At 39.2% G+C, this 27,876-nt stretch overlaps 1 protein-coding gene across 8 annotated transcripts in view; it reads left to right on the top strand.

Annotated features, from left to right (window-relative positions):
• Nckap5 (NCK associated protein 5) overlaps positions 1–27,876 on the top strand; it is a 969,537-nt gene that overhangs the window by 222,661 nt on the left and 719,000 nt on the right. The window contains exons 1-2 of one of the 8 annotated variants that reach the window (XM_058580289.1): positions 9,818–16,306; positions 18,207–18,369. The exons of 6 other annotated variants lie outside the window; for them this stretch is intronic. In XM_058580289.1, the coding sequence (XP_058436272.1) occupies positions 18,304–18,369 (66 nt within the window). In that variant the 5' untranslated portion in view covers positions 9,818–16,306; positions 18,207–18,303. Of the gene's footprint in view, positions 1–1,029; positions 5,654–9,817; positions 16,307–18,206; positions 18,370–27,876 lie in introns of those variants that run through there. One more of the 8 variants, XM_046447950.2, reaches the window with a different exon arrangement.

Genomic DNA, 27,876 nt, shown 5'->3' with positions numbered 1-27,876 from the left:
AGTCACATTTTTATTATACTTCTCCTGGCTATGACAATTTCTCAGACTTATTTCCTATGACCTTAGCAGCTTTGATAAGTACTAGTAAGGAAACTGTAGGATAACCCTATATTTTTCTGATTTTTTTTTCTTCATGTCTAATTGTTCTTGCTGACATTCCTACTGTGTTGAGTAGAAGTGGTGAGAGTGGGCATTCTTGACTTATAGCTGGTATAATATAGATGGAGAGCTCTTGGTTTTCAGCATTGATGATGATGATGTTAGCTATGTGCTTTTCCTAAATGCACTTTCTTATGTGGAGGTACATTAATGCTAAATTTTTGAGAGTGTTCATTAAGAAAGGATGTTGAACTTTGTCTAATGCTTGTTTCTGCATCTATGGAAATGGTGATGTCATTTAATCTTTTATTCTGTTAATGTGGTACATCTCATTCATCGGTTTGCATCTGGGTTTAAATCAACACTTGGTTGGTAATCTTTATGATTTGCTGTTGAATTCAGTTTGCTAGAGTTTTGTTGAGGATGTTCCATCTGTGTTTATCAGAGATAGCCTGTAGTTTTCTTGTACTATATTTTTCTGGCTTTGGTGTCAGAGTGATGTTGACCTCATTAAATGAATTTGGAAGTATTCTCTCTTCCTCTAATTTTTGGAATAGTTTAATAACATTGAATATTTGGTTGATTTGTTTTAAATCTTCCTATTCTAAAGAAAAGCATTTAAAGTTCTGTATTTCCTTTTCAGTTTAGCGATATCCCAATTTTGATATGAGTTGTTTTGGATTGTTACATATGTCCACCTTACTTATATGTCTACATTACTTATGCCCCATATTTTTTTAGTTTAGTTAGATTATTTTTTTCACTTAAAAGCACTATATATATATATATATACATATATATATGTATATATATATGTATATATATATATATACATATATATATACATATATATATATATATACATATATTTTTTTTTCTCTTTCCTCAGTTACTTTAGAAAATTGTCAGTGTTTTCTTGGTGGCCACATTCATAGTCATTTTCTGTTGTCATGCATTTTTTTAAATTTATTTGTTCTTTTTAGATATAAATGGCAAAAATGTATTTGGGCATATTATACATACATGGCATATAAATTATTCTAATTAGGATCCTGTTCTTGTGGTTGTACATAATGGAGTGTTACCCTGGTCATATATTCAAATACCAGTCCAGGAAAGTCATGCCTGATTAACTCTACTCTTCTTCCAATTCCCATCCTTCCTCCCTTCCCTTGATTCCCCTTTGTCTAATCCAACTGACTTCTATTCTTCCTCTGTGCACCCTCCCTGTGGGTTAGCATCCAAATATCAGAGAGAACATTCGACCTTTGGTTTTTTGGGACTGGCTTATTTCACTTAGCATGATATTCTTTAGTTCCATCCATTTACCAGCAAATGCCATAATTTCATTCTTCTTTATGGCTGAGTAATATATATTGTGTATATATTTTGTATATATATATATCACAATTTCTTTATTCATTCATCTATTTAAGGACACCTAGGTTGGTTTCATAACTTGACTATTGCAATTTGAGCTGCTGTTAAACATAGATGTGGCTGCATCACTGCTGATTTTAAGTCCTTTGGGTATAGATGGAGTGGGAAAACTGGGTCAAATGATGTTTCCATTTAAAGTTTTCTGAGGAATCTCCATACAGCTTTCCATAGTGCTTGCATGAATTTTCAATGCCACCAGCAACGTATGAGAGTACGTTTATCTCCACATCCCCGATCCATGTATGTATTTGTTAGATCTCTCAATTCTGGGATTCCAGATTCATATATCAGAAACTTGCTCTTACTCCATTCTTCACCTATCAACAATATTTCAGATGGAAAATTGAAAACCTAAGTGCCACTCACAGTTTGGTCCTCTAATCAGGAGACCATTTGGAGCAGAAAATGGAGACCAAGCCACATGCATATAGGGGAATCTGACACACACACACATACACACACACACACACACACACCAGTCCCCTAGCCCAGCTCTATCCTTTAAAGTGGATCCTGGCCTTCTGCAAGGCTTTCTTGTAGGAAAACCATCTAATCACTGGCCTCATTTAGAGTTTAACTATATTTTATGGCTCCTCAACTCGAAAGTTAAAATTTATGAGGCCCGGAAAAATGTTCATTACAATAATGCCTTTCATTTTCTTTGTCAAAACGTTTTAAATTGCAAGAATGTTTTTATCTTCAAAACTTTTTCAAACATTTTGTGGAGTCTTGTTCTCTCTTCCTGCAGGCTTAAGTAAATTCTGAAACAGGGCTTTGCAAACTGTCGTCTGTCTCAGAGTCTCCGGAGATATTCTAGAAATGTGAATTCTGATTCAGGAGGTCTGGGGAAGACAGGCTTATATATTTATAGCAAGTTCCTGGTGCCAATATTGCCTGTCCTACTGAAAACACTGAGAGTTATGAATAAGACTATAAAGACCTTCTACACTTTTTGTAAAGTTTGTTTTAGATTCAGTTTATAAATCACAAATTTAAATCTATATTCTATGGACTCATTTCTTTTTTATTGGTGTGGGTAAGGGTTTGAACCCAGGGCCCCATACATGCCATGTAATTGTTCTACTACTGAAGAACATCTGTAGTCCCTCATTTCTCTTTTTTTTTTTTAATTTTTTTTTGGTTGTAGGTAGACAAATGCCTTTATTTTTTTTAATTTCAATATTTATTTTTTAGGTGTAGATGGATACAACACAATGCCTTTATTTTTTTGTGGTTCTGAGGATCAAACCCAGTGCCTCACCCACATTAGGTGCGCGCTCTACCACTGAGCCACAACCCCAGCCCCTCATTTCATTTTTTATATCTAACATTTCACCTACCTTGAAAACCCATATTATTTAGTAAGCCTGGCCTGACATCTGTTTCAAAAAGTCAACTGGATTCTAAGGGTCAGGATTGGTTAACTCAGACAAGATGCAAAGTAATTCATGATATAAAATGCAGTCAGTTCCCAAGAGTGGGTTCTGACATGAACTGTAGTGCTTGCAAGTTGAGTGACCATCTTGGGGACTTGCTTGGTATTACCACTGAAAGTCTCACTTCTTAGAAAACCCCCGAGTTCTGAGCAATCTGGGACAGTTAGCAGTATTACAAGGACTCTTCACTGACCTAGACCAGTATTAGGCTCCTGAAGTGACTCTTTTAAAGGGGCCGGTCCTTCCTGAAACTGCCTCAAACCATCACTTTTCCTTACTCGTTTCTCAGAAAAGGTGGGTAGAATGGTTTAGACCCCAATCACAGGGCTTCCGTGATGTGCCCAGAGTCACATTAACTGAGGCTTCAAGTTTTTTTTTTATATTTTTTCCTCTGCGATGAGCACCCAATGTCACCTGCTCTCTAAAAGAGCAGAATATTTATTGAATTGGCTTGTGGGCAATGCTTTGCTGCACAACTTCTCTTAAAGATTTATTAAAAACTGACAAACAAAACTAAGCAAACAAAAGCCCTGCCTTTCTTTTATTCTGTGAAGCTGGGTTCCCAAGAGATAAAAAGAATACATTTTAATATTCTCTTGTAAAAGCTAAGGTTCCTCATGGTTAACTTCCGGAACCATTAGTTCCATTTGCTGGTTATTTTTTGTGGGCTGATGGTTATCTTACCAGTGAAGATATTCATGATATTTGAAAAATATAATGCACATGTGCTAAAATATACCAAAATTGCCTTAAAAAGAAAAAAAAAAAACAGAGATCATAAAACACCTCATCCTTCTAGCCACATCGCAAGAATAATGACTCAAGTCCACTCTAATTGGATCCAGAAATCCCTGGGCATTTGGCAATTAGTAGTAGCAATTGTTCCATTAATAATGTATAATATCCTTAATGCCAACTGTGTTATGTGTTGTTAAGCAAGAAAGTTCTTTTAATGTCTTTGTTTGACAAAGGAACATGCGCGTATGTGGTAAAACTTGGGTTTTGTGATGATTCGACATTCAATGAGGACTTACTAATGGGCTGAAATCAAACTGTGCTTCTAGGATTTGAAGGACAGCTCAGGAGTGGCGCTCTGTTTATAATTACTGACTGACTTGAAAATGTCTTGAGCCACAACCAAGTAGTAGGCATTAGGCACGGGTCATCAGTTTTCACGGGAATGGTGGCAATGTCAGTTGGTATTTGTCAAAACCCTAAATACCTTGTAGTAAAATATTGCAACAGACTGTAAACATTGGCCTTGGAAACACTTGGGGAAGTATGCATGTGGAACTGGAAAATTGCCTGAGAAACTAATAGAGCTGCTTCCATGCAGAGAGGCTCCTGAGCTTGGAACCTGTCCCAAATTAGATGTATTGAGATCCCCAGGCCGTGTTTTGCAATTCAAATATACCCAGTACTTTCCATGGCAGCCTCTTGGCCTCCCCAGTGGTGGGGTCCTTTGAATGTTCACACATAAATGGGAGTCTTTGTTCTCTGGAGCATGAAGCTGAGGGAAGTTTGGGGCGAAAAGGGATTGTGTGGGTACATTTGAGAACAGGGCTGGGGTGGTCAATTCAAACTTTGGGGGGAAAAGAATTACAAAGTGCATAGCTTCTGAGGTTTCTGATCACAATTCAATACTGTCCAGTGGCTCAGCCAGTCTTTCTACATTCTTTTTAAAAAGCCAACAATAGTTCATTAAGTGTCAGGAAATGTAATGTTGGAAAAGTCATAGTGAGATAAGGAGAATATTCGGGAGATCCCTGTTTACCTTTGGCCAAACCTGTTTGTCTCAAAGTAACCGCTTTGACCAGAGAAGAATGTTACTCTACCACCTGTGTTCTTCTTTCCCTGGTCCTGAAAATGGGTCAGAGGCAATTTCTTTAATCATCAGGTTTTTCTGCTGTTTCAGTGCTCTGGTGAGTCACCTGAATGTGCAGCCCCAAAGGGTTTACAGGATAGAGCCAACTTGCACTGGTGAGACATCTTTGTTCAGATGTTCATTTTCAGACATAGCTAATGATCTATCTTGAAAAAAATGACAAATGACTGTTCTCTTTAGTTTACTACTCTGCATCTTGCATTTAGCAATCCTGCCAGTCTATAGAAAAATGGAGCAATCTGTGTTGAGTCTTAGGCTCCTTGAAGACAGAGGTCATGTACTCATCATCCTTTGTTTTCCCAGATGTAATCTGGCTCATTAAAGATGTCACTGTGTCACCATCTTCTGGAATTCTCTGGTGTCACACATCCAATCTCCCCTAATCAGCTAAGAAGGGGTTCCCTGGCACTATGCTCCAGCATGATAGCACATGCCACTTTATTTTGTTTCCTCAGGAGACTGCAGGGAGTGAATCTTTTATTTCCATATCCCCAGTGCAATAGGTGAAAGAAATGAATGAACTCAAGGCACTGGATCAAGGCTGGTAGAGCTGAATTGAATAGGCACACTGTCTTATAGGCGCTGGGGTGGGATTTAGTGCAGGTGATGTAATGTAACTTGACAGGGTAGTTAAATATTGACAGGCAGGAGGAAGCACACTGGCTCTTTGCAAAGAAGGAAGTAAGGGCTGACTGTGGCCGTCGGATCGGAGAGGCAAGGCTGGAAGCGGCTGCAGTGGTTCTTGTGACCCAGCTGAGGTCACGCAGTGCACTTGGCTCTTGCTTCCCTAGAGGTAAGCTCTGGAGCCTGGCTGGGAGGAAGATGGGTTGTGATGTGAGTGAACGTGGCCTCTCTCTGAGCCTATGGCTTGGACATGGATTGCATCCCAGATGCTCTATGCCAGCTGCGCACCCCTAAATGGCTCTGTGATCCTCATTTAAGACAAGGAGCATGAATTCTGTTTGAATCTGTCTCCCTTCACTCCACCTTACCTGCACTCCTAAATGATCTGTGCTTTTGCTATAACCTCTTAAATGCTGCTGCTACGTGCCTGTGTTCTGAATGCTTAGTTGAGGAATTTGTCCATAAGAATTCATTTATAAGCACTCTTTGATGGTAATGATTAGAGACACGCATAGCAATGGAATTAGGAGGTCATAAACAAGTTCACTGCTACCTGGTGCTGCTTTACAGATGCAGGGGTGGGAAGGGGAGGGAGAGGTCCATTAGGCAATGTTTTAGTCTAATATGGAATGAAGTAATGAGCAGAGGAGAGTTCAAGGAGGATGTTGGGTAAGTGAGAAAATCCCAACAGGGAGCAGGCAAAGAAGTGGTTTAAGTGAATCTAGTTCTGCATTTAGAACAGGACACATGTCACCTTTCACGGGAAAAGGCCCCGCTTGACTTTCAAAAGATTTGAATCAGATGGCCTGTCTCAGGTGAACTTTTTAGAAAAGATTGTTCCTGCTCATAATTAAATAGTCCCATGCAGCCATAAGGAACAGATAGAAAAGTCTTTACTTTTTGCTTTACTTGTTTTTTGGAGAAGGAGAAAATGCTTGGAAGCAGCAGAATGAGGAAGATTTAGAAGTCAGACCTGGTTCAAATCTGAGCTTAGCACAGGACGAGGAAAGCAGCCTCATCCCTGTAAGCCTTTATTTCTTCACCTATGAAATGGACATCAGAGGCTGCCTGGGACCTAGCAGTTTGTCACAGAAGAGCAGTTTCCCTTTTCCAACTTCAAAAGACGTATTATATTTTACTTTTTGTTAAAAGGAATAGACTTTTAAAGATACCATTTACACATCATACATTCATTTGCTCATACTAGTCAGAGGGTTTTAATATATTCACAGAACTGTATGACCAAGACAATATTTTAGGACATTTTCACCACCCCAGAAAGAAACCTCAGGCCCAGCAGCAGTCTTTTTCTATCTCCCCACAATCTCCCCAGCTCTGGCTGGCACTGGTCTATTTTCTGTCTCTATGGAATTTGCCAGTTTTGGGTATTTCATATAAACAGAGTCACACGATAAATATGTGGTGGTTTGCGACTGGTTTCTTCTACTTGCCATAATATTTTGTGGGTTTATTTGTGCTGTAGTATATTTCACAGTTCATTTTTTAAACTGCCAAGTAATATCCCATTGTACAGAAATAAAACATTTCACTTATCCATTCATGATTTGATGGAGATTTAGATTGTTTCTGTTTTTGCGTCCATTATAAATAATGCTACTATAAAATTCATGTGCAAGTTTGGGGGTAAGCAAAGGTGTCTATCATATTTTCTTCATATGATTTTAATACTAGCTTCTCAAGGTATCAGGAGAAAGTTCAGGAGGGAGTACTGGGGGAGGCCACTCTTTACTAAGCAGAAATGGATGGGGGATGTTAAAATGGCTATCTCTGTACTTCAAAATATTGAAATACAAAAAGTAGGACTTTTGCAATGTATACTTTTAACAAATGAAAAAAATTAAGTCTTATGTAGAAGTGGATAAAATGAACCAGCATCTTGTACTAGCTTGTGTAAATGTATAAATGTCTCCAAATTATCCACATTGTCACTATAGGATCAAAGGTATGTCATCTCTGTTTTCCCTTTGTGGAAATTATCATGAATGGTTTTACTAAGTAGGAAAACAGAAGCAATAAGTGGTAAGGCAGGGATTGCAGAATCAAATTTGTAGATAGCCCAGAAAAATAAGAGTAATGAGTGAAAGGGACAGTTAAGATGTGTGTCTGCATAAGCACAATGATAACATTCTAAATTACTCATGGCTTCACAGTCAAGGAGACATTAGGGAATGGTGAGGAGTGTGGCATATCACAGTATACATGTCTCCCTACAAGGAGCAGAGAACACTGGAACTCCAGCTGTTTGCCACCATGTATGTATGTGGGCTCACGTGACCATGCCTTATAATTCTTCAAGACAACCATTTAGAACTGTTTTTGAAAATTCATTTTATGAGCCAAATGAGATATACCTGTGAACCATATTTACTCTACTAAAGATAAATTTGCAGCCTTTCAAGTGAGATAAATCATGTTACAGCCACAAGATTTGAGGGCTAATGCCAGTGTTATCCTCTTACTAATTGCATTATTCTTCAGACCTTCTGTTTCCTCTTGGAAAAAATAAAGGGATTCGATGAAATGTGCACAGTTGTTCATCTTGCTTCAAATGTTCTGAGTTTCCATAAGGACAGCTGCAGTTCAGGGTTCTATCTCTGATTCCCCCAGCCTGGAATGCATTATGGTCAGAAGCACACATTCCCAATAATACAACCTTGAAAGTCAGGGATGCTCTAATCAGCCTCCTTTATATCTCATAGTTGAGAGCTGCCATTTTTTTGCCTTTGACTTTGAATCATATTGTCTCCGTAGATAGAACTCTGGGTGGACAAGGCAGTTTTTTTTTTTTTTCATTGTAACTCTATATACCTCACTTTGAACCCATGCTAGAGGTACAGAATTCCATCATTTTATCACTATGCTGCAACATTTTAGATTTACTTGTCTATTTTAAAAATTGATTTCACACTTACCTGTTACAAGCACCAAGAGCAACAGAATTCTCTAGTTCTCTTATTTGATGATTTCATGGAGAAATATTTCCAGTTGAAATGTCCCAAACGTCAGAGGCCACAGCTTTATAAAAAGAACTGCATGTTTGCCCTCTGCTGGTCTATACACCTAATTTTGCCTGATGTTGGGCTGTGGACCTGAAAAAGACAGGAATAAAAGAGTCACCTCCAGACCAGCTTGAAAGGGGCCCTTGAATTCTCGATTTGCCCTCTGATCCTTCTCTTTTCTCACTCAGAGGCCAGTGTGGGAGTAACTCATTAAAATAATACGGTGAAAGCCAGCATTTCTTTATTTGGGAGTAGCCCTGAGGTCTGAACAGTCTAATTACTACATACTTGGGTTCACTGTGCTTTTCAGACCTTTTACAATTTGTTCCTGCAAGCCATCCTGTGAGTTGGAGCAGAGCCATTGTCCCCGTTTGACAGTCAAGGAAATTGAGGTTCTGCACTTGTTCCAATCTCAGAGTTGATTAGCTGCAGAACTGGAATCAGGAGATGCCCATCACCCAAGGCACTTGTCAGTCACTTAGCCACAAAGACAATTCCTGTCTTGGATAAGTAAATCAGCAAGCAAGGTCAAAGAAGCCCTGAAAAACAGTTGTAAAGAGTTTATGAAAAGCCAAAATCTTACATCGCACTTATTTATGTGAAATGAGCATCAACATTTTTTTTTCTACCTGCTCCCTTCCTGCCATCAGGCAAGTTGGCCCTAAAAACTGTTGGACTGAAAATTCTTTGCTTTAAAGTTCATCTCAGAAATGTTTGCCCCACCCATCACTAATTTCAGTGGCTAACAACCCCCACTGTTTGAAATTTTCCATTTATGTCAAACAAATTTCTCACATAGCAGTTAATGTTCGTTTTCTTCCACTCCTTTTCTTCTCACTGAAAATGTTGAACAGCTGGCCTCATTCACAACATAATAGCTCTTCTACCATTCTGGCCTGCTTGGCCCACTCCAATCCAGCCTCCTCTTCTCCAGGCAAAATAATACCAGGGCTATTTAGCCTCTGCTCCCAGGTCCTGTATTTCCATCCTTTGATCTACATTGTGGTTCTCCCCTCAATCCTCCTCTTGGAGGCCCAGGAGGACAATAGCTCCATCATCTAAAAAAAGGGCGCTGAGGCCTCTGCAGTGAGGGGGTCACAGAGCCTGGGGCTTCCATCCCAACCCCTCAAATTAGCATATTTCCCACATTGTACTGGGCATCAGCTCTGCTGGGGAGGACACCTGCCAGGGTTCAGGCAGTTCAGGGGCGGTTGGCAGACTGACCTACTGAACTCACCAAATCAACCTGGGGAAGTGGGTCAAGGGTTGATTACATGCTGCGGCATCTTGAGGAGTGCTGCAGGCTCACCTTGGAGGGTCACGAGTGTCTGGGAGGAGAGTGGGGGGCGGGCCATCAGGGTTAATGGGAAATTGCCATGTGGGATTGTCAGAAATCACAAAGTCGCCGAGAGAGCTGACCCTTCTGGGCTGATCTGAGCAAAGTGCCAAACTGTGAAGAGCCAATAATGGGAACATACAGATGAGTCAAATGAAAGAGAATTTCCTGGGGTCCTTAAAAGAAAGAAAAGAGTACAAAAGCTAACTTCCTTTTCTTTTAAAATATACTCTCTGGGGCAAAAGGAAAGATAGTTTTATTCTTCATACAAAAGGGTAAGGAGAAAAGGATTTTTTTTTTTTCATTTTTAAGCAACATTTTTAAAAGCAGGGTATCTGAAAACTTTTACTGAAACTTGTATTTCTCAGTCTAATTCTTAGGATTGCCTCACCTTCAGATGCACCCCAAAACAAATGTTTTGAAGGGAAAGAAGTTTTGTAAAATGAAAAAATTCTACCCTCAAAAGCCTCTTTTTCTTAAACTTGAAAAGTTGCGTTTGCTTTGGGAGTAGGGTTTTCTCCAAGATAAATTCATGGGGTTCAAGGGCATGAGGTTTTTTGTTTTTTTTGTTGTTGTTGTTGTTGTTGTTTTTCACACAGAGCTTAGCATGTGAGTTAACATCTTGACCGATAAAAATAAAAACAGCCTTAAAAATCCTGTACATGTGGCAATTGGAACACAACACCAAACTTTTATTTTCACAATGCCAAAGTAGATTATTTTCAATGCCAAGTGCCAAGGTGGACATCAGCCTTCTTCCTGCAATTCCCATGGAGTAGTAAAGCCCAAGCCTTCAGTCCTGGGTATTTTCAAGAAGCCTCTGGTTTCTGTTTGCTGTGATCCCTATCACCAAGAGCACAGAAGACAGACTCTTTTCTCTTTAAAGGGTGCCAAGTTCTCAGAAATCCTGAAAGTAATTTTGTGAAGATAAAAAAAATCGTTCCAAAAATGTGGTGTGTTTTTTTTTTTCTCCATAATTTGAGAGGCAATTTCTTAAAAGCAAATCCAAAGTGTGTTTCTATTAAGCTCATGTGGGAAATTCCCCTTCTCCCAGGTTCTGGAAATCAGGACATATGTGTTTGCTAGCAAAGGATGCCTAAAATGGAATTCCCGCTAGCTTCATTCTCTGAAAAACGGGGCTTCATCTACCTTGTTCCCACTGGATCCCGAGCCCCACACAATGCCTGGCACAGAGCAGGCCTAGTGGCACAGGCTCTGGATGTTAGTTAAATGCACAATAACCTGCCATCCATCCCATGAAAAGGTAGGGGAGACCTGAGGTTCATCCAGCCAAACAGAACCCTGAAAGAACAGGCACCAAGTGAAAACTAGAAATTTTTAACTCAGTGGAACTGTTGTCAGACTGTTTGGTCTGACAGATTTGTTTCATTCTCAAAATCAAACCACACAGCCCACAGTCTGCCTCTCACAATGATAAGTTTACTTTTGCTCAGACAAATTCATCTCTGGCAATCAAAACCTATTTAATCTGTATCTGTATCTATGTCTATAACTATAGCCATTCAAAATAAATGCATGATTTAAAAAATAGCAAGAGAAGAATTTTCTTTTCAAAAGTTTCATGAAGAGAGCCTTCGTACACACATGTGTGCTTGCAACAAAGTATTTGAATAAGAAATAAAAATACAATTTTGAGGTCAAGCTCTGCTTGAGGATTTGAGTTTAACTTAATTAAGGAAAGCCACAAATTATTTGCATGTTCTGCAGCCCAATGGTCAATGGAACCCCTGGTGACCAAACACTCTTGTTCAAAGAGCCAAAGCCCCTTTGACCTTTCAATGTATTATCTGAGGGAGTTATGGTCAGCTGGCTCCTAAAACAACCTAGGCCTGCAGCTGCTCCGCCAGCTGGCTGTCACAGGTTTACAACAGAAAACTTGGAGGGGACTCATAGCTTCACCAGATGCCTTATCACAGGGTCCAGCTGATGCCCCACACAGAGCAAACCAACTCCATGCTTCATATAAAATGACCTGATTTGGATGACATAGCTGTTTGTTTCAAGGTAACAGAATAAGTACATTACATTTGTATTTTAATTTTCCAAAGGTCTGAGCTGTAGTCAGATCATTGGCCACTGACCATTGCCAAATCTCAGAGGGCAGGACTAGCATTTTGCAAGGAATGCCAGGTATGCAGTCTCTTTGACTGTTGACAAGGTGCAAACAGCTACATTAATAATCCACTCTGCCAGTATGTACTGAGGCAGTATCAGAAGGGGCTATGGAGTTGAATTAACCTGTGCAATCAAACTGAATCAATCTGAGGACCTAATGGACAGAAGCAGCTTGGTCTGTGTCTTTACTGATTTGTAAAACAGCTAACCATTAGTGAGCATATTGTAGGTCAAAGTTCAACACCAGGGAGGGATTAAAAGAATCCTATCAATGAACCCTTGACTCAACAGGCCACTGGAGGGACCATTAGCCAGAACCTACATCTGCTCCTGAATTTTAAATGTGATCTAACTTTCCTGATAAGTTAATTCATTTGTTAAAGAATGAGTAAAAATACCATGTTCTTCTTATTATAGGTTTGTGTGCTATAATATTCCACCCATAATAGATTCCTTATGGACAAAAATCTGATTTTCCTAGTAAAATTATGAGACATTGTCACTATTAAAATAGCCTGATCAGGGAAAACTACCACATCTGAACATGGTGTGCACAGCGAGAAATTGCTAGTAGGAAGGTTGGACAAGATATTGAGCAGACTAAGGATTGTAAAATGTATCTTTAAAAAAAAAAAACACACACACAAAGATGGAACAAATGTGTGAGTCAATTTCATGCTTTTTTTGATGCAGCAAGGAATGACCTGAATTCATCCTCCCTGTCTATGCCTCATTTTCTGTTGTTGTTGTTTTTGTTTTGTTTTTTGCCCTTTGCTGCTCAGTGATAATGGGAACATTGCTTGGCCTTTGGGGTAAATGATTCCACTTGAGTAATTTACCATGTGGAAATCAAAGGGGACAGATTTCTAATGTGGAAAATGTTTTAACATCAGAAAACCAAAAGGCAGGCTCAATTTACAAAGACACCTTGTCTTTGAACCATAGAGCATTCATTATATATATGGAGAGGTCCAGTTAAACCATGGGTCTAGATATTTCCAAATTTGGTAAATTAGGCCTTACCTAATGCCCTTTTCATAAATAAATTCAGACTATTTTTGACCTGAAGAACTGATTATATTTCATATAGCTGCAGAGTTATAATAGAAATTGCTATAGCACGACATTTAGTATGTCATTGATTTTTCTTGGAACCTGTCCTAAGTGGCTCTCCTACTATAGACGAATACTATAATGATACCTATTATGAGCAAGGCCCCAAGGACACCAGGATAGTGAAGTGTCCTGTGTTCTTATTCATGATACAGTGTTCAACTCCAGATAAATTGTGTGAACTCAGATGACCTCTTGGATGACCAAGTCTTCAACCCTATCACTCTTTATAGAAGAGTGGAAAAAAATCTCATATCTCTTGAGACCAGACAAGTAACATAAATAGTGAAGCAAGCTGGGTGGAGAATGGGACAAAATGAAGATAACCATGCCTGTCTCAAGGGCTCATATTCTTCTCTGCTTCTGATTATTGTGAAGTAACAATTGTGGGAACATGGGGTAAGCCCAGCACTACTAGGTCTTCCAACTTTTCAAGAAAAGCTAGAAAATTTTTATGTAAGATTTTTGTGTAAAAATCTTCTTATTAATTAAGGTTAGATAATTTTTTAAAGCTTTTGTTTTGAAGTAATTGGTGATCTGCATGCAATTATGAGAAATGTACAGAAAAATTTTATATACTCTCTTCCTTCTTTCCCCTAATGGGAACATCATGCATAACTATGGCATGTCACAACCAATTGTTAGCTGACATTAACACTGACATTGCTACAGTACACCATCTTATTGGCTCATTTTTTTTTAAATTCCACAAACATCAATTAAAAATATTTGAAGACTAGCAGTAGCCTGTCTTAATATTTCTGTTCATTATCCTTTGGTATTACAGTCTGTCTAGATTTAGGAGACAAGCCCTAAATTTGGATCCTTATAGCTGAAGCTAGAAAAGTTATTTAAAACATTGCTAGAAGAAGGAGCTCACCTCATCTTTCCTTTCTGAGTGCTTCCCAGTCTTACAGTCTGAATTCCACTCCTTCTAGCCTATTAGTGGGTGCTTAGCTTGGACCTGTCTTCTGACACTTGTATTTTCTCTTCCCAATATGCATCTCCATATGCTGACCTCATCTTCCATTTAAATTTGATTGGTTTTGCATGTGTCCCCAGGCAGCCTTACTCTGCAGGCTCTGGCCTCAGATGCCCTCTGGGGTCATAGACTTATCTTATTTACTCTCTTCAAATTCCTTCTCAGCTCCTTCTCTTCCCTCCCTCCCAACTGAAGGCAAGTCATTTTAGCACACTTCAACTTGGTGAATAATGAAAATATTTATTTGTGCTGGAATTTTGAAATCTTAAATATTTCTTTAAGTAAAGTGACTCATAATTTAAGGATTATGACTATGAAGTTTTTTAAAACAATAATAATGTCATAAAAAGTCAGTTTTCTACTGTAAATTACTTTGAGACCTCTATGGTAATGGGAGTGAGGGATGCCAATAAAGTCTAAGGGTGTTTGGAGTAGAAATAATACTTGTAGATTTCCTTTAGTTTTACAGAAAGTGAAGGAAGAAGTTACTGTTTTCCCTTCAGTCCAGTTTTTGATTGTTTCTTACTTGCTCTCTCTGATGTAGGTACCTTTTCCAAATGTATATAGGAATGTTCCCTTCTCTTCAAAGTCACCACGGTGGAGGTCATCCCTAGTCGTATGTACATGACAGAAGGTGGAAAGAATTGCCCTGGCCTTGACCTTTTCAAGGCCATCTGTGGAATTTAGGATGAGGGAGAGCCAGTGCCCTGACTGTGCACCATCAGGTCCTTGTCCTTTCTGACAGCTAGGGCAAAGTACGGCAGACTGAGTGGCTTACAAACAACAGAAATTCATTTCTCACAGTTCCGGAGCCTAGGGATCTGAGATCAGGATACCAGCATGGTTGGGTTTTTGTTAGGACCCTCTTCCAGAATGCAGAGGGCTAGCTTTGTGTATCTTCCCAGGGAAGAAGGAGAATTAGAGTGCTTGAACTCTTTATCAGAATGCTTATCCCACTCATGAGGGCTTCACTCTCCAAAGTCTCTACTCCCATATCCTTACCTTTGGGACTAGGATTTTAACATATGAAGTCAGTCCATAGCAGTGATAGATATGACCACTGGGGGATCGCAGACTATAGCCAGCTGCCTTCATCCCATAATTTTATCCATTGATATTATGGATGAACAATAGTTGCAGGGCTTCCACACTATTAAGTGATAGACCTTTGTGTTTATGTCACCTTTACTAAGCAAGAGAAATAGATTTTAGAAGGAGAAATATGCTCCCATTCCTCCTGGGCCTCCCCTCCTCTCCCAACCTGATCAGAATACAAAAAGATACTCTCCTTGATCTGTTTTTTTTTGCTATGCCTAGATTCTCTAAGCCCTGTCTTCAGCTCTACTCTGAAATCACGGTCTCTAGGAATCCAAACCCATGCTGCCTGCCTTCTACCAGCCCAGTGGAATATAAGTGGTGGGTTTGTCCTTGAGCTTGCCCATCTGTGACTCCCATTCCAGCTATGGATCCTCCTCCTCACCCCAACATCTCCCACTGAGTTCTGCTAGTCCACAGATCCCACTGAGTTCTGCAAATCCTGATGACACCTCTCTTAGTGGCACATCCCTCAGCCAAAAGTATAAAGTTGGCCCAAGTCCTCTCCATGACCCTGGCATTTCTCTTCTCCATGCCTACACATATGAGCATCAAAGCAGTGGAGATATGGTGAAGGCTGAGTTCTGACCTCCCTCCTACCACTAGGTGTGAGATAGACAAGGATGAAGGCTTTGGACTTCAGTTTTCATGTGTGAAGATAAAAAGATGCAATATCCATCATTATTATATTCATGTTATAGGCAAAGTAACTGAGGCTAAGAGAAGAATAGAAAACTTTCCCAAGGTCTCATATCTAGTTAGTGGTATGACAGGTCTGATTCTATAAGGGAGGACTTAAGATAGATGGAATTTCAAGCTTCTACCACTCCCATTGCCTAGAGTGCATACAATGGAGCAGTGGGCTCTCCTTGGCCTTTTAAATTCACATGTAAGTCACTGGGGACCTTTGGATAATTACAAGTGTCTATACTCCTCCCCAAAGATATTTTGATGTAATCTTGGGTGGGTGGAGAGTTTGGAGATCCTTCCTTTTTAAAAGCATCCAAGGTGATTTTAACTATAGGCTTGATTAAGCATGACCTACTTAGATCAGTGGTTCTTTAATTTGGACTGCATCATGTTCAGATGGAGACCTTATGGAAACATTTCACTGGACTCCACTCCCAGATTTCTGATTCTGTAAGTCTGACGAGGGCCTGAAAATTTGCATTTCTATCAGGTTCCTGGTGCTATTGCTGCTGTTGTTCTGGGAACCACATTTACTCTAAGGCACAGATCGAGATTGAAGATTGTAATAGAGTTAGATTTATCATTTATTGAGCACTTGCTGGGTACTAGGGAAGAGTATTTATCTGATATGATTTAACAAATAAATTATATTTAATCTTTCCTAGAACTGTTTGATTTTAGGTGTTATTGTTTCCATTTAATATATGAAGAGAACAGAACCTCCAAGAGATTGAATCTATGCTTCTCACACTGGGATGTGTGGGAATGTAGTACAGATTATGAAAACCACACAATGAATAGCATGTAACTTCTTGGATCGTGAGTTTCATTGCCATAGGCTTATACTCTTGGCTGAACAGACTTGAACAGTTTTGGAGGGTAGATATATTCACGTTACCTGTGCATTGACTATCTTAAGTTTGATGTATATTCTAGACAATGGAGTCAACTCAGCAGTGGACAGTTAAAACATAGTGGTAATTTATTCTCATACTACTTCATAAATGATATAAAGAGGCAAATGCTGATTAAAATGAGATTAAGAAATTGTTACTGTTGCCCCATAGACATAGCTATTTTTCAAAGACACAGTGAGCCCTTGCTGTTTTTGGATTTGGGACTAAGTTTTAGAATAGTGCAGCATGAAGTTTCCTTTATTATTATAACATCTCTAGCACCATTTTTATTAGTCATTAGTTCTGTTATGAGAATATTTCTTAAGTAAGCTTTTAACTACTCTAGTGATTATGTGTCAGGGCTCTTTTTTCATAATTTGGTAAAAAAAATCATTCTTATATAGTCTACAATTTGATCTTCCATAGCAAAATCTGATTAAATGCATTTATTATAGGGTAATCACATGGAAAAGCATTTCTTCACTTGTTTTGAGTCATAGGCAACTTTACAAATCTGATAGACAACACACACTTTTTTCTAGAACAGTGCATATGAACACTGTTTATGCTTATGAGCATCTTGAATTTTAGGGCATTCGCAGACCACTGAAAGTACCCTGAAGCCTAGCCATGGGCCCCAGATTAAAAACCCCTGCTGAACTCTCCAAGCTTCTGCATAACAGGGTTTATGTCTGGCCTGAACTTGTATCTCAGGTGTCTAATGCACTGAATGGCTGGTAAGGTTCTTATTCTATGTCAGGGAATGAACTGGTCTCTACAAGACCAGTGAAGTAGGAAATATGTTTAAGCACTCGTAAGTACAGGGTGACATGATCCCCAGGGACCTCTGTTGGCTACCCAGCAGGAGGAGACTGGGAGTATTCTGAGACAGACATTCCCATGTCAGTGTCCTCTAGTGACTAGCACCATCTGACTCATGTTTGTACCATCTGACTCATTGCCAGGTATTTAGGGCCATGCGTTCTTGCTAATCTGGCTTGGGTCTTCAGAGCTGTTTCCCTGTATTTCTTCTTTTCATTTCATGCTTTTTGCTGTGGTCCTGGCCTGTGATATGTGTCCCACAGCTGATGTCCATAGTTAGCCTCTTCTAGGCAGGGAAGACACTCATCCCACGTGTAGAAGGCTGTATTATATCAGAAAGACTACACTCCAGGGGCAGCTTCTAGAAACATCTATCAATACCTGAAGGATTGCAAATATCAGAAATTGTTTTTGTGAAATTGCTGACTTTCTAATAATGTTGATGAATGTTAGAAATGATCTTATTGGTGAACTTCAAGATTCTGGGTCTTTGCCAGATATGGATTAGTTACATGTATTTTAGAGACATTCACAATTGTTGTATGAACAGGGTTTAGAAATCTTGCAAAGCTTGTGACTTGCTCCTGTAGAGAGGGCATCTCAATCTGAATTCCTATGATTCCTTTGGCCAGGCCTTGCTACACAGAGTTTTAATTATCTAATGCTGATTAAAAGAGTAACAGAATCCTGCCTCTGGGATGTTTGGTGTCTGCCTCCTATAAACCTTTCATGAAAGGTGGTGGGCGCGGCTCTGAAAGGACAGAGAGCCAGGACTTCCCTGACCTTGCACAACAGGTAATAAGGACCATTTTTATGCCTTCTTGCTAATACATATTTATTTAATAAATGTTTGCATGTGTGTAGGCAAATCTGGTCTGAGGTTTACTTTCATTATAGCTGAATAGCAGGGTTAAACTTCTTTGGGAGATGTCTTATCATCTGCCAAAAGAACCTTCCTGTGTGAGTGTGTGTGTGTGTGTGTGTGTGTGCGTTGCTTTTGTTGTTGTTGTTTTGTTTGTTTCTATGACCAAAATGGCTTTGGACTGTTCACAGCACTTCAGTTCTATGGCAAATTTACTTGCAAGAGAGAGTCCATGTATTTTTTTGGCTGTGGTAGCCACCCAGAAAGAAATGCAGTAGCTTAGAATATCCAACGTTTATTTCTCAGTTATGGCTCTGTGAATCAGCTGAGGTTCTGGTAGGTCCCTGGTGGGTTTGGCTGGACTCTATGCCAGGCTTCAGGATGAAGTAGAGTCTACTCCTCTGATCTTATCCCAGAATCCAGACTCTGGATCAGCTACTCAGGGCATCTTATTTTCAAGGTAGAGGCAGAACCATAAGAGATACAGGCAGACATGCTCCGCTGGAACTGGGACACTTGTTCCTTCTGCTTGTTTCACTTGTGAAGCCAGCCCCATGGCAAATACCAAAGTTCAGTGGGATGGGAAGTGCTGTACACTTCTCCCCACCTTTAGGAGTAGAAGGGAAAGGAGAATTGCAAACAAATACTGTAATCAGTTACCCTTCAAGTCAAGTAATGGGGTCTTCCTGTGTTCCCTAGCCACCAGTGTGATGTCACCTTTAGTCAGTTCTTGAAGCATTAGCTAAGTAAGGTGGATAACCCTCCGTTTTTGAGATGGGAGTAAGTCAGAAGTGTAGATGGCATAGACCTTGGCCTTGAGCATCTTTTAGTCTTGGAGAGGAAATGTTATTTCAACTTCTGAGATCATATAAGTATACTATGGAACAATATTCATAGAGAGTTGGAAAAATTATACAGTCAATGTAAAGATGAAGATTGATTCCAGGATCACCCATGGATACCCAAATCCCCAGATACTCAAGTGCCTTATATAAAATGGCATATTATTTGCATATAACCTATTGACATTTATTTTTTAAATGATAGCTCTCTTTGATGTATACTTTAAATTGTTTTTATGTTACTTATAATATCTAGTACAACATAAATGCTTTGTAAAGGGTCATTATAATGTTTGCTTAGAGAATAATAAAAAGGAAAAAGATCTATACAGGTTTAGTACAGTTTTGTTTCCTTTTTTTAATCAAGAGTTGGCTGAATTTGTGGGTTCAGAACCTGTACATGCACAAGGATAATGTCCATAAAAAGAACTTAAAATTGTCGCTATGCAGAAGTCTGTCATAAGAGTAACAGTATTAGGTCTATACTTCCATTAATATGTATGCCCCATGCCTGGGGGTGGAGTACATAAAGGACTCCCCTCTTCTCATACCTTCAGTCAGATGCTTTGACCCCACCCTCCAGTGGGAAAAGGAAGAAAAATACATTCAAAGACCCAGACCCTATCTCCACAGTCGACTGTACAATGCTACACAAACCACTTATGTTTCCAGCGTCCTCAGATTTTTAATTTGTAAAATGGAGGCTGTCAACCAGCTTGTAAATTCTAGAAACCAGAAAAGATAGTATGGTTTGTCTTTGGGTTCCCTTTGGCTAAGGAGCTTCTAAGTTAAAGGACACCTAACTAACAATGATGAGACTGTTCCCACCTACTGAATTATTGACTACTTTTGATCTCCTTTTTTCTTCCTTTTCCTAAATATCTATAAAATCAAGCTCACTTGTTTTTATTATAACTCAATGCTAGATTTCCCTAGATTATTTTGTATGATTTAAAGTTGAAGAAATGCTTGAATTTATTTATGTTTTCTATGTTTGGCACCTGGTGCTTATTTGGTAACTTTGCTCAAGATAGTCTCATTGTGACACTGTGACACGGATTTCCAGCCAGCCCGGGGAAGCTTGGGAAACTCTCATTCATGGCATTAGACTCTAAATGGGCCCTGGGGCTCAGTTTGTTAAGTGGATGGCAAAGTCACTGCCCTGTGTGGAAGAGGTGCATAAAATGAGATTCACCCCCCATTGCCTGTCACCCGCTACCCACTCCCCTGTCAGTCTTCTTCCCAGGCTTGCTTAATCGTTTTGAATGCTGTGGTAAGTGGATTATTCTTAAATGGAAGCCTGGGCAAATCTGGTTGAAACTGGAATTCATTCAAGATTTTAAAAGAAGCCAGTAGGAGGAGCAAGGATTAGTTTGGTTTCTCTGTTTTCATTGTGTACAGACAAGCCCTAAAGGAAAACAACACAGTTATCCTGAGAGCAAACACTTCTATGTTTCTAAGAAAACTTGAAAATCTTCTCTGATCAACACCTGAACAATAGAACCTTGCTCCTTGCAAGTTAAGGCAAAAATTCCTGGAGCCCTTATTTCATATTGAATACCTGACGGACAAGTGTTCCGTATCACAGGACTTGGGCTCCTGGGTGCCTCTCAGATGCTCAATGTCTTGAGTTCACCTCTTTGACAAAACAGATATGGCTAGAATAAATGGCAGAACAGAAATGCTCTGCTAACCACTTGGGAGAATGTTCTCCAATGTTGGATCTGAGGCCGAGAAAAACCGCAAAGGAATCGTCAGAAAGATTGGATTCATGTTAAAACCTGTGCTAATAACTGAAGTCTTCCATCTTCTTGAAATGGGAGAGAGAAGAGGTTGGGTTTGATAAGAATAATGCGAATCTGGGATTGGGGATTTAGTTCAGTGGCAGAGTGCTTGCCTAGCACACACAAGGCCCTGACTTTGGTACTGGGCTCTGAAAAACAAAGCAAAACAAAACAAAAAAGAATAATGTAGATCTCTCCAGAAGAAAGGAAAAAGCGGAGCTTGAATTTTCACTTTGCTTTTTTTTTTTTTTTTTCTTTTAAGGGGAGTTAAATTCTGGCCAGGTTCAGTGTTCCCTGGTATTGCATCTGCCCAAGTCTGGAAGACTTGGAGTCACTTATCGGAAAGCAACAGTTGCATTCTTACACCAAATGAAGTCCAACTTGCATTTTTGACTAATACAATTAACCGCTCATTCTTTTTCCTTTAACCTTTTTTTTTTTTTTTTTTTTTTTGTAACTGGTTTTCAGTTTCTGTCTCCTTCCTTTCTTCATTGATTTTAATAAATTAGTGCCTCACCCAGAGCGAATGAGCCAGGTCCAGCCTTGATCAAAACTGCAAAAAGCAGAGGTTAGATTCTGAGGCTCTCCTGCCTCCCTTTCTTTTCTCCTGTGTTATATTTTGGGTCTCTTTGCACCTATAGAAGCCCAGTGCCTCATCTCATTCTACCTTCACATTTAGAGGTAAGGTACCAAGGAGCCAGGGCTTATCCTTTCTCAGCTCTATGACCCAGTGCCTACCACAGAGCCAGACATAGTAGGTGCTCAGTACAGAGTTGTTGAATGAATGAATGAAAGGATAGCAAGTGTTTTCTTAAGATGTCCTTCCTTGGCAAAATAGAAAATAGGCACCAATTCTTTGACAGCATCCAAAATTTAGGAGATTAACTTACAGACCTGTATAATTTCTAAATCAAAGATCCACTAGTTCTCCAAGCAACCACCCCGCCCCAGTTCATCTCTGCATTTCTCACATTCCTCTTTCTCTAAAAACCCTTTCCATCACTCATCACAATGAGTCTTCCTTTCAGTGCAAAATCTTCTTAGTTAAATGAAGGGAAATTGTCTTTATTCTTCTGGAATTAAGAGACTATCGATTTGTATCAATGCTCAGGTAAAACTGGCTAAAGTTCCTCTTCCTTCAACTATTCTAACTTGAGAGGCTACTGTTGATTTGCTTATGATATTTTACGTGTGTGATTTCATAAGGTCTCAACATAATGGAAAATGCTGAGGCACTGGAGTTTTTATAGAAGGTGAATTTTAGAAGCAGTGGATCTTTAACTTAGAGATTATAAAGATCTTTAAATTAGTCTTCTAAATTTTGGATACTGTTAAGGGATTGGTTGCCTGTTTTCTATTTTGCCAAGGAAGGATATCTTAAGAAAACATTTGATTTATTCATTCATTCAGCCGCTACGTACAGAGCACCTACAGAGTCTGGCCCTGTGGTAGGCACTGGGACCCAGAGCTGAGGAAGAGGCAAGCCCTTCCTTCCAAATGGTGAGGCAGAAGCCCAGGAATCCTGGATAGAGGGAGATGCTAGTAAGATTTTAAGCAGAGGGTTGAGATCAGGAAGGACGGAGAGGGGCGTGGTGATTTGTTGGGGAAGTCAGTTGAAACCTGAACAATAACAAAGACAACATAGTAGTGATGATAAGGAGTCAAGCTTTTGAAGATATGGAGGAGGCACGGTTCAAAAGGGAAGAGCAAATGCAAAGCCTGGCACAGCTAAGAAACAGATGTCATTATAGCTGCAGAATAACAAGGAAAAAAGTACATTCATAGGAGATGAAGTCATAAATATAGTAAATCCTCACTATTTGCAGCTTCCATTTTGGCAAATGGCCCAGTCATTGAAATTTATTTGTAACCCCTAAAGCAGTTATCAGAGTATCTTCCCTGTCCCTTGCAGGCAACATGCTCAGAGTGGCACACATTTCCTGCTGAGGCTAAAGGAGGTTATGCTCTGCCTTAGTGTCTCAGCTCCCAAACTGTAAATAAGTCTACTTTTCTGTTTACTTAAGGCCACATTTTTCACATTTTTGTGCTTTCTGTTAGTGTTGTCACTGTTTAAATGGCCCAAATCATGGTGCTAAAGTGCTGTCCCTTGCGCCTAAGCTTAGGAAATCTGTGATGTGTCTTATGTTGGAAATATGTGTGTTAGGTAAGCTTTGTTCAGGCATGAGCTACAGGGCTGTTGGTCATGAGTACAATGTTAATGAATTGACATTATGTACTAAATAAAGTGTCTTTGAGCAAAAATGCACACAAAACAAGATTATGTATTGATCATTCTTTGGAAGTATTATGACCAGAGGCTCACAGGAGCTTAACTCCATATTTCTCCAAGAAGCAATGGTCAAGAATTTCTAAGTCAGTGTTGGCAACAACTTTATTGAAGGTAGCTAATTTGCATAATGGGAATCAACTCTGGAGAAGTGGTCAGGTGATGCTTTATCTTCAGAGGCCCTGCTAGAGAGTTTGGGTCTAGTTTTAGTTTCAGTGGAAAGCTGGATGACTGGGGTAGATGGAATGGAGGAACAGACATGATCTCATTACATATTCAGCCAATCACTTGATGCTGGTATAGAGCGGGGACAAGTTGGAAGTCATTTCTGAAATCTAGAGGTAAAAATGATGGCTGAAGGAAGGAAAGCCATTAACATCAACAATAAAAGAGAGAACATTAAAATCCTAAAAGTTAAGAGGAAAGTATGGCAATTTGTAAGAAATAACAGTAGTGAACCTCTTCTGACATAACAGAACCCTGAATAAGTGTAGTTTACCTGCTCTTAAAATTAAAAGGTAACAAATTTTTATTTCATAATATTGCTTTGCATGAAATTGTGCAAATACATTGCCCAACTTAGGGTTATCATTATTTCAATAGTTCAATAGGATTCCAAATGGCCATTTTCCTTCTAGTCATGGTCAAAATACATGTTTAGGTAGATGCATTGACTGAAACTGGAAACCAATCTCTTACTTCATTCAATTCAAAAGTCTCTGGGGGAAGTGAGGAAAACTGAGGGATAATAGTGGGGTACCTCAGCCTAGATAAAATGGGGTACAGGATTTCTAGCTGTGTAGTTCAAATCCAGGACAGTCAAGAGTTACCACACTCCTACATACACACACATTCTCTCTCTCTCTCTCTCTCTCTCTCTCTCTCTCTCACACACACACACACACACACACACATACACACACACACACACTCTCACATATATACTCTTACACACATACTCTCACATACACATGCATATACATACACATACACACATTGCCTGCATTTGACTACAAACCATGTGGGAGCCCCAGTGACAGGACAGGACACGTCATTTTATGCACCCTCCAAAAAGTGCCATACAGATGCCCCGAGATGATGCTGGCCCTGTTTCTTTCTTCTGCTCAGCAGTGAATGTGAACCTGTTGGAAGTGAGAAAGTGAGGAAGAATACTTGGCATCTCATAGGGAATGTGCCCAGAGTGGCACATGCTACAGGGGAACATTTTGCACTGTGACAGGAAGCGTCATAGTGTCTGAAACTGTTTTTACCATCCACCTTCAAAGCTGATATCCACCTGGAATTCTTAGGCTTATATCAATATGTGGACCTTCCTGAAAATCTAATTCGTTTCACATGAAACCAAGAGTCTTGTGTTAAACACTAGACGTCCAGATTTTTAAAAACTCAATAAAACATTGGTGGCTAGACTAAATACGTTTAGTAACGCATACAAGAAATAACTTACAACACCATGTGGTCATGCGTATCCACCACAGGCCATTTACTGTACTCTTATGAGGTGCTAGCTAAAGTAAATTTAATTAAATCAATTTCTATATGTTTTAGTACTGTGGAAATGCCAATTGTCACTAATAATCAGTGATGCATGGCATTTTAATTATCCATTAATCATTTCCTTTATAAAATGAATGCCTCAATCCTAACGAATTTAGTTTTACATTATTTGTTTTAGAAATGACTTTTTGTAGACTGATTTTATTCGTTCCAACCTAGGACTTTCTTAGAGGACTGAAGCATGATCAACACACCATATTGTTTTGTGGTATGATTTCTTTTTTTTCAAAGCTTTTTAGAGATAAGTAGTGTGCCACTTTGAACTGGGAAAGCTTTCTCCATTGGGACATAGAACTAAACTCTTCTCAGTTAATCCATAATTAGGAAAAAAAACACATTTCTGTTCCTTAAACTCACTAGAAATTTTTGAAAGAAATATGTGACCAAGTAAGCAAATCAGGTTTTGCCACCAAAGAACAGTGTCTTATATTTTGCATTGCTATTAAAATATTGTCAGGCATAACCTTGAACTCTTCTCTCATCTTACAACTCTCCTTTTAGACAACCGAAAAGGAAATAAGATTCTCTTTCCTTTTCTTTTCTTTTTCACCCCTGGATGATCATGTACTGGGGGCCCCAATTTCAAGAGGCTTTTCTGGATCTGCCTTCTTCTATTACTTTTTCTTTGTCACTGTGACTAAATACTTGTAAAAAACAATTTAAAAAAGAAGAAAGGTTTATTTTGGCTCATGGTTCCTGAGGTTTCAGTCTGTGGTCAATTGGTTCCATTGTTTCTGAGTCTGTGGTGAGGTAGAACATCATGACGGAGCACATGATAGAGGAAAACTGATCGTATCATGGCAGCTGGGAGAAGAGAAAGAGAGAGAGAGAGACCCAGCTTTGTATTCTAGAGTCTTTCCCCCAAACCCACTAAGCTATGAATCTATCAATAGATCATTCCTTTATTAAAACTGAGTAATATTCCATTGTGTATATATATATATATATATATATATATATATATATATCTCATGTTTTCTTTATCCATCCATCTATTGAAGGACACCTAGGTTGTTTCTACAGCTTAGCTATTGTAAATTGAGCTACTATAAGCATTGACATGGCTGCATCACTGCAGTATGCTGATTTTAAGTCCTTTGAGTATAAACTGAGGAGTGGGATAGCTGGTTCAAATGGTGGTTCCTTTAAAGAGGTCTCAGTCTTCATGATCCAGTCAGTTTGCACCTCTGAACAGTGCTGCTTTGGAGAACAAGCCTTCTACACATGAGCTTTGGGGAGATGTTTCAGATGCAAACCATAATACATCTATATCATCATCAGGCTTGTGTGAACAGTAACTATTTCCACAACATGGATTTTATTATGTGTATATGTATTTTACTGACCCTCTTTAGCTCTCATGGGTTTTAGATTTTTTCCAATTATCATGGCAACTAGCAACATTAAACCATAACTACATAAATGCTTAAATGTTATTGCCATTTGAAACTGCTTTATGGTATTTTAAGTAAATGGTATTCAGAGATGAACTTTACCTTGGTTTCTATTTTATTAGTAATGCAATATTATAATATCCTTATTTATAATTATATTAGAGATTAAATCAGGGCACCTGTGCTGTTTTCACTTCCCTATCACTGCTGACACTAAGTGTGATGATCTGTTTTTACTCATAGAACACTTCTGGTACCAAATGGTGTCAAGGGTGGGGGGTTCCACGCTAATAACTAATTTTCCAAATCTCTGAACACCAAAAGTCTGTCCAATTCAATTAAGTTCTAATGCTGACTTCCTGAAGTTAGCAGGGATCCCCACAGGTTAAAAGGCTTAGTTCAACCAATATGTACTCACTTCAAACACCAGTCATATGCTCTAGGTTCCCCATAGTTTTAATGGACTGGAGGTCCCCTGGACTCATTTCTCAAGTGGATACTCTGCAAGAATAACTTTCAGAATTCAAGGGAAAGAGTGTTCTTATTATTACCAGTTTATTATACAGTATACAACTAATGTGCAGACAAATGGAAGAGAAGCATGGGGCACAGTATAGGGGAGGGGTACAGAGCTTCTGTGCCCTCTCCAAGAGTGCCATCCCCAAAATCTTAGTATGTTTACACCCCAGAAACTCTAAACCCCTTTGTTTAGGATATTTAGTGGAAGTCCCATTATATAGGCATGACTGATTAAATCACAAACATTAGCTTGATCTGAAGCCCCTCTGCGCACCCAAACTTGCAATCACGTGGTTGGTTCCTCAGGTCGCCAGTTTATTATTATTATTATTATTATTATTATTATTATTATTACCAGTTTATTATATTTATTTCTTATTATTACCAGTTTATTATAAAGTATACAACTAATGTGCAGACAAATGGAACAGAAGCATGGGGCACAGGATAGGGTAGGGGTACAGAGCTTCTGTACAACTGTGCGACTGGAAACTATCTAAGGGACATAAAGGGTCACTTCATTAGCATAATCTCAGGTGCAGTTAGGAAAGATTTTATGAAAATGACAGACTGTTCTCACTCCTGTCACTCAGAAAATTCCAGAATTTTGGAAGCTCTGTACCAGAACCAAGCACCAAATATATTTCTTATTGAATCCCAGCATCACAGGAAAAATATTCAACATTCTATGCCAAAAACCTAGTCAAAAAAACAAACAAAAAAATAAATGTATACTGTTTAGTCATATATTACAATAGGGCTATCATAACACATTACCACAAATTTAGTGGCTTAAAACAACAGAAAATTTTCTCTCACAGTTCTGGAGGCCAGATGTCTGAAATCAGCTGGGCTGTGCTCCCTCTGCGGATCCTAGCGGAGAACCCTTCTTAATTCTTTTAGCTTCTTTCTGGCAGCTCCAGAAATTTCTTGGCTTATAGATAACTCCAATTCCTGCCTTTATATTCCCATAGCTTTCTTGTCCTTCTCCCTTCTCATCTCCTTTCCATCTTTGCCCTCTTTGGTATCTCTAATA

This window comes from Marmota monax, unplaced genomic scaffold (assembly GCF_021218885.2).
Source record: "Marmota monax isolate L192 unplaced genomic scaffold, Marmota_monax_Labrador192_F-V1.1 WCK01_AAM20220418_F8-fsc00154, whole genome shotgun sequence".
In the NCBI taxonomy this organism is placed as follows: Eukaryota; Metazoa; Chordata; class Mammalia; order Rodentia; family Sciuridae; genus Marmota; species Marmota monax.
This window is presented reverse-complemented; position numbering and strand designations above follow the sequence as displayed.